This window comes from Helianthus annuus, chromosome 15 (assembly GCF_002127325.2).
Source record: "Helianthus annuus cultivar XRQ/B chromosome 15, HanXRQr2.0-SUNRISE, whole genome shotgun sequence".
NCBI lineage: Eukaryota > Viridiplantae > Streptophyta > Magnoliopsida > Asterales > Asteraceae > Helianthus > Helianthus annuus.
Genome location: NC_035447.2, coordinates 16,500,118 through 16,507,762, shown reverse-complemented (window position 1 = coordinate 16,507,762; position 7,645 = coordinate 16,500,118). Strand labels below are relative to the sequence as shown.

The 7,645-nt window shown below is 40.4% G+C and overlaps 1 protein-coding gene across 1 annotated transcript; it reads left to right on the top strand.

Moving 5' to 3' along the window:
• Positions 1-4,960: 4,960 nt before the first annotated feature.
• LOC110869751 (pentatricopeptide repeat-containing protein At5g46100-like) lies at positions 4,961-5,467 on the top strand. Its single transcript, XM_035984259.1, has one exon. The coding sequence runs from the start codon at positions 4,961-4,963 to the stop codon at positions 5,465-5,467; it is 507 nt and encodes a 168-aa protein (XP_035840152.1).
• The last annotated feature ends 2,178 nt before the right edge of the window (positions 5,468-7,645 follow it).

Below are 7,645 nucleotides of genomic sequence, written 5' to 3'. Positions count from 1 at the left end.
TTGGACAATCTGTTTCGCTCAGTGCCGCGCCCCGATGTTTCCGCCATCGGTTGGGGTGTGACAACCTAGTTATTGGGCGGATGTTTACTTGGGCCACACAGTTGAATGCTATGTTCTGGGCTACATGTTAATTGTTACTGTTTACTGTTCACATGCTAGGTTAGGCCCAAATACCTTATATGCTTGTTTGACATGCATGCTATGTGGTAGATACGTGTAGGATATATGTGAATTATTTGTACCCAAATCTGACCTATACTGGTAACCATAATAGAACGTGCTTGACCAGCAAACCTAACCAAGTAAACTGTCTGCCGAGCAAACCGAGGTGAGTTCACAACTTTTTCTAAAAGCATGCGTTCCCGGTGGTTGGGAAACAGAACGAACAACGCTACCTCCTTATATGGGGTACAAACATACTAGTCTCCCCTTGTGCAGGACGCACAGTTAATTACTATTTATATTAGATGCCACAAGTGTACTAAACGAAACTCTATCACGAAAGTCCCCACTTACATATACCGATTAGTCGTCGAGGCCTGGCGAACGGGTTATTAGTTGATAGTGCTATTTAGGTCTCACCAGCCTCACACCATGCCTGGATAGGATCGGTCATGAACTAATAGACTCTGGCAAACCGTTAATGATGATAAACATTGACAAACAGGGCACACTAAAAAAACGTACGGTCGCAAGGATTCGGTATAACGCAGTTTAGTTGCTTACATATGGGGTAGCTCCCTATGGCATGATATAAATGAGTAGCTTGAACTAGTTTTTGGAATTTAAACTGGACAAACTCGTGAACTAGCTAACTTTATGTTGACACCCTACTGCATGCTTTGCAGGTACTCAGTGACTTTGGAGCTTGCGGCTTGGGGAGGTGTAGTGGTCGTCATTAACCCGTGTGTTGGGTTCTTTAATAACCATGGACTATGAACTTATGTTTAAACCATTTCACCTATGCTTCCGCTACTTACTTAAACTGTTGCCTTGAACTCAAGAACTTTTGGACTTAAACTTTGGTGGTCACTAATCGTATTTGTTTGGTGAACTATATTACTATTATTTTAACTGTTCTATATGATTGGTGGCCTGGTCAGTCACCCGCCTCGCGGTAGTACTCCGCATGTGGAATTTGAGGGTGTGACAGGTACAAATACGTAAATAGGCTGGAAGCTGCTCAGTAATGCTAGAAGAGGAATTTGCAACTCCTTTGCATAAGCCTATTAGTCTGTTAAATTCCTTTTGTATATAATGATCCGCTTGTGGATTATTATTACAAGCTCGTCTGTAATTATTACTTTAGTATTTTTGGACAATTGAGTTTGTAATAATATTTTATATTCCAAGACTTCCGTTGTGCTATTCTGTGTATGTTTGATTATGACGATACCAATCTTACGTCACGATACTCCCCACCGGGATGTGCTGTAAATATCGGGGTGTGACAGCTCGGTATCAGAGCCAACGTTTGAGTGAATTAAACACTAGTCTTTTGTGTTTAATCTCAAATGACACAGTAGCATATTCCTTAGGCCTTCTGAGTGTAGACTTGACATAGGAATGCTCTCATCCCTATTAAGTAAACATTGTTTTCGATTTTATGAATTTCAATAACATGTCGCCAAGCAAAGAAGCCATTGATGGAAATTCTCCTCATCCGAAGCCAAGGAACGCCAAGCTTCGTACGACGGCTCGGATAAGCGTGCGACCAATATGGAGAAAGGTCTATGGACCTTATCCCAAAATCAAACCAAAGGAAACCATTAACCAGACTTCGGAGTCCATACCGGAGGTCCCTGAGGCTCAAATTTTGAAGTCTGTATCTGTGGAGTCCATACCAGCGGTCCCCGAGACTCCAATTTTGATGGAGTCCATACCAGAGGTCCCTGAGACTCCCATTTTGAAGATAATTTCTGTGGATGCTAATGATTTCTGTTTCCTAACTCCAAGTTTTGGAATCCCAGACTTGGACTAAACTAGTCTAAACCCAATCCGTAATCCATATTATTTTTCTAACCATTGAATCCTTGGATTCTACTTCTACAACGGATCCCGATTTGGAAGACTTACAATTATACACTGAAACCTTCAGTGTCAGTACCGCGTATAGTGAACCTAGAAGAGAAATGATGGGAATGAAACAAAGGAGGCATTGGAGAATCCTTCTTTCATTATAATTATATTCCTTTAAGTCCCTGTGTAGACGTGTCTCTTCTGTTTAGTCCCTTCGTGGACATGTGATTTCATTATAGTCCCTTCGTGGACATGTTATTTCATTATAGTCCCTTCGTGGACATGTTATTTTTTTATAATCCCTATGTGGACATATCTTTTAGTCCCTGCGTGGACAAACTAGTTTAAGTTATCTAAAGTCCTATTTAAGGCACGTATATTAATTTCCTATAGTTTAAATGGAAAGTATTTGGAATTATTATTATTATATATGAATTTCATTACATCCTTTGTTCAAGCGATCGTCTCGATTTTAATTCAAACTTTATCAATCCGCAAAATAATTCCAAAAGATCTTCTTAATGGTTTACCCCTACCAAGTGACAAGTTAACATTAATTGGCCAAAATTATAGGTAGTTAAGGGTGACTATCCCTTCTACCATGATAGTTAAGGGTGATATCCCTTCTATCCAGAGGTGGTGGACTATGTTCAAGCCTCCAAACCTATATAGTCAATGCGACCATGGTTATATTGTGTAACCATTAAAATAATTATTCTACGTTAACATTCAAGTAATGTTAACACTCGTGGCAGTATGGCTTGAGGAACCACACTAGCCGTCAAGGTATTTGGACTACGTCCAAGCCCTATAGCCTATATGATTGATCTAGATCATGGCTAGTATCATCAATACGATGATCATATTATTTAATATCCTTAGTGATGTTTTGCCTACGGGCTATATTATATTGTCCATTTGAGACACTGACATTGTGACCATTATGGTTCCCTGTGCAAGGTGGTGAGCTATGCTCAAGCCTCATAGTCTATATGATCAGTGAGATTATGATTAATATCATCAATATGATGATCATATTTAACATCCTTAGTGATGTTTTGCCTACGGGCTATACTTTATTGTCCATTAGCGACATTGACAGTTGTAATCTTTTATGATTCCCTGTCCAAGGTGGTGAGCTATGCTCAAGCCTCATAGTCTATATGATCAATACGATCATGACTAATATCATCAATAAGATGATCATATTTAACATCCTTAGTGATGTTTTGCCTACGGGCTATATATATTACTGTCCATTTGAGACAATGACAGTTGTGACCATTATGGTTCCCTATCCAAGGTGGTGGGCTATGCCCAAGCCTCATGGTCAATATGATCAATACGATCATGACTACTATCATCAGTGCGATGATTATTTTTTAACATCCTTTTCTGATGTCAATTGATTTGCCTACGGGCCGTATTGTATCGTCAATTTATGACAACGACAGTTGTGGTCTACGACTCCCTGTCCAAAGGTGATGAACTATGTTCAAGCCTTAAAGCCTCTTGATCAATAAGATCGCGGCTTATATATTATTTAATGTCCTTCGAGACAAAGGCTTTTGTGCCATATTATTTAATGTCCTTCGTGACAAGGCTTCTGTGCCATATTATTTAATATCCTTCGTGACGAGGCCTTTGTGCCATATCTAATAATGTCCTTCGTGACACGGCCATCTTGCCATGCGTTCTAATGTCCTTTGTGACAAGGCCTTTGTGCCATATCTTTTAGGTAGTGTTTGGTATGCATGATTGAGAGGTGGAATGAAATGGACCATTGTGAGGGAATGAAGAAAAGAGTGTTTGGTTGGTCGATGGAATAGAATCGTCCATTACAAAATGCATTTCATTCCCTCGAAATCATTCCATCCCCCCCCCCTTGTTTTTTCCATTCCATTCCCTCTTCACCCTTCATTAACAACACCACAATTCACCACCGTTGCTACCACCCACCACCACCACCACCGTCATCCGCCGCCGTCACCCACCTCCACCGCCGTCACCCACCACCCCCACTACCACCATCGCCACCGCCACTGCCGCTACCTACCTCCACCGTCATCCACCACCGCCAACCACCGTCGCCGCTACAACTGATACCTAGCACCACGCACCATCATCGCCCATCGGTGACCACCACCATCTGATTTTATTCCTTCGTCTTTTTTTCGCATACCAAACAACAAAAAGTAAGTGTTCATTCCATTCACACATGGTAACCAAACATGACATGAAATGGTAGTGATCAATCCCATTACCTCATCCATTCCATTAGCTCATCCATTCCATTACCTTATCCATTCCATTACCCTGTCCATTTCATTCCGCCGTCCATTCCATTACCCTCTACCACCGCATCACCATTTAAAAAAAAACTTCTGATTTCTACAGGTACGCTCTACAACAATCATTGATTCTAGTCTGATAAATCTCATATTTAGCATTCTTCTAATATTAACCAAACAATAATACCCCATCACTCGTGCATGTAGGCTCTGCAAAACGACTGTTTTATAGCATGCCCACAAGGTGTTTGATGAAAGAAAAGATACTATTTCTCTAGCTCACAAGTACGCCCATTTTTCACCAAATTGTTTAACTTTTGATGTGGGTATGTTTGATAGATTCAAGGGGCAAATTTGAGAAATATGTAGAGGGTTTTGTGATATAAGTTCTTAAAGCACACTGCAAGTGCAGACAAACTATGGTGATGAGAACCAAATCAATTATTAAATGGCAAAAACAGGTGACCACATCTCTAGTTGAGCAGTTGATTAAAGCCGAAAGAAACGTAGAAAAAGCGGTTATCGTGTTTGATTCTGCGTAAGCTAAGTATGCCAATGGCTTCCGCCATGACCACAAGACTTACGGGCTCATAGTCTCAAAGTTATTGTCTGCAAATCAGTTTAAACGAGCAGAGAATTTCGTTGATAGAATGAGACAAGATGACTGTAGAATTACCGAAGATATACTTCTATCGATATGTAGAGCGTCCGGACGGGTTCATAAGCCTCATGATGTGATGAGAGTTTTTCAAAAAATGAAGGAGTATGAATGTGAATCAACGTTAAAATCTTACGTTGCGGTCCTTTCGATTCTTGTCGATGAAAACCAGTTGGAGGTAGCTTTAAAGTTTTACCGGTATACGAGACAGCTCGGTTTTCCTCTAAGCGTTCCTTCGCTTAACGTCTTGATTAAAGTGCTTTGCAAAAATAGTGGAGCTATAGATTCAGCGATCCGAATCTTTCGTGAGATGCCTAAACACGGGTGCACACCGGATATGTACACGTACGGCACTTTGATCAACAGTTTATGTAGGATAAAGAAAGTTAACGAAGCGAAGGAGCTTCTGAAGGAGATGGAGGTTAACGGCTGTTTGTTGGTAATCGAACATGCGAATCACAGGTTAGAATATAAAGAATTGAGAATCAAAGAACAATAACTTGCTTGTATTGAATGAAAAGTGATGATTACAATTGACATACATGAACCCTATATATACTATACGAATAGATGCGATTGTAGAGACATATCTTTTCACGAACGGTTGCGACTCTTGAACTTGTGGTTGAGATTGATCTTGAAGAGGTGTGTCTCCTTGTGAAAAATCACGTCTCTTTGTTTCTGTGATGTTTGCCGCCAAACTCAAGGGGTGCGACCAGAGAGATGTCGATCCCTTTAGTTTGTAGGTTTCAAACTTTCATCTTGTCGCTTCCGGTCCTCGTACTTTCTAATTAATCTAATTACAACATAAACCAACTATCTACTAATTACAGAATGACCCCTATACCTATATTTAGTTTAAAACACCAATACTCCCCCGTAAACTAAATATAGTTTAACAAAGGTCTTCAACTTGCTTGACTTGCAGTAGCATTGGTTCCTCTTCCAATGCGAGATTGGCTTCTTGCTGCGTGTCTTTCTCCTTTTCCTTCCACTTGGTGCAATCTCTTGCAAAATGACCAAGTTTTCCACAATCATAACATCTGAACTTGCTCTTGTCTTGGTTTCTTGGACCCATATCTTTTCCACGTCCTCTTCCTCCTTTGAAAGATCCTTGTCCTTGACTTCTGCCATAGTTTTGAACACTACGACCCTTTTCATGATGCAAACTTTCAAATTGGTTATCTGCACGTGCCATCATGAGTCCTCCTTGATTATTATCTTCTTGCTTGTCTTGACTTTTGAGACGTTCTTCAAAAGCTATTATTCTTCCCACTGCTTCTTCAAATGGCATTTTGTCTATTTCTGAATATTGTTCGATATTTGCCACGATGGGTAGGAACTTCTTCGGAACGGAGATAAGTAACTTCCTTACGAGTTTCTTGTCTTTGATAGTGGTACCGAGAGTTTTAAATTTGGCTTTTATACCACTCAACTTGCTTGCGAAACTACTTACTGTGTCGTTCTCATCCATCTTTAAAACTTCTAGTTCGCTCCTCAAAGTTTGTAGACGTGCTTTCTGAACCATATCTGCTCCGAGATAATGAACTTTGATTGCATCCCATACTTCTTTTGCTTTTTCGTATTGCGCAACTTGCATCAAAATATCTTCCGGTAACGTTTGGAAGATAAGTGCTTTCGTTGTGTGCGCCTTCTTTTCATTTATCCCTTCCGTTGAAACAACTGTTTCCCAAAGACTATATGCCTTCAAGATTGTTTCCATCATAACTGCCCATTGGGTATAATTCGTCTCTTTCAATTTTGGGCATTGAAGAGATACATTCCCTTGCTCGTGGAGTGACGTTGATGCACTTCCTTCTTTTTCTGTCATGCCTCCTTTCTTTCTCGCCTTGCTTTTCTTGCCTATCTTGCTTGTGATCGGATGATCCCTTTCTTGACCGTGTAGATCAAATTTCTTACTTAGTTCTTGCGTCTGGCCGACTTGCTAACCAGGTTCTTGCGTTTCTGACCGACTTGCTAATCAGATTTTTGTACCCTGACCCACTTGCTAATTGTCACACCCCGAATTTCCACGTGTCACCGGTGGGCCCGGTGTGGGGTACAGTGACGTAGTTGGCATCGTCATAGACAATCAACACAATATAATAATGCACAGCGGAAGCAGAATAGAAACATTTCAACTTTAATTAAAGTGCAATAATAAATATCACAGTCGTTGAAATGGATCCACAGGCGGATCAAATAAAAATAGAAATAAATAGTTCAACAGATAAGTGTCGTCCGAGTTTGCGAGACTATTGTGGACGCTCTCTAGGAAACAGCCAGCCTATTTCCGTATAGTACCTGCACTTAATCTTTTGGGAAAAATACGTCAGTTTACACTGGTAAATACAAATCAACCGACTCATTTTGAAAATGATTTAAAATTTATTTAAATGCACAAGGCATAAATATTTTTATTAACTTGGGATATTTATATAATATAAACTTGTGAACGAATTACATGCACTTATATCTCTGGTGGCCCGGGATCTACTGTCCGGGCTAGAGATTTAATTGACACACCACATCAAAGAGTTATACACGACGGGTGTACGCCTACACCCCGTGCTCTGGTCGTGGCCATCTCGTAAGAAAATGCCAAGGATATCCGGGACACGGTCAATAACCCCCCAAAGCCTTTAAGTAAGACAAAACTGTTTAAACGAAGTCACAC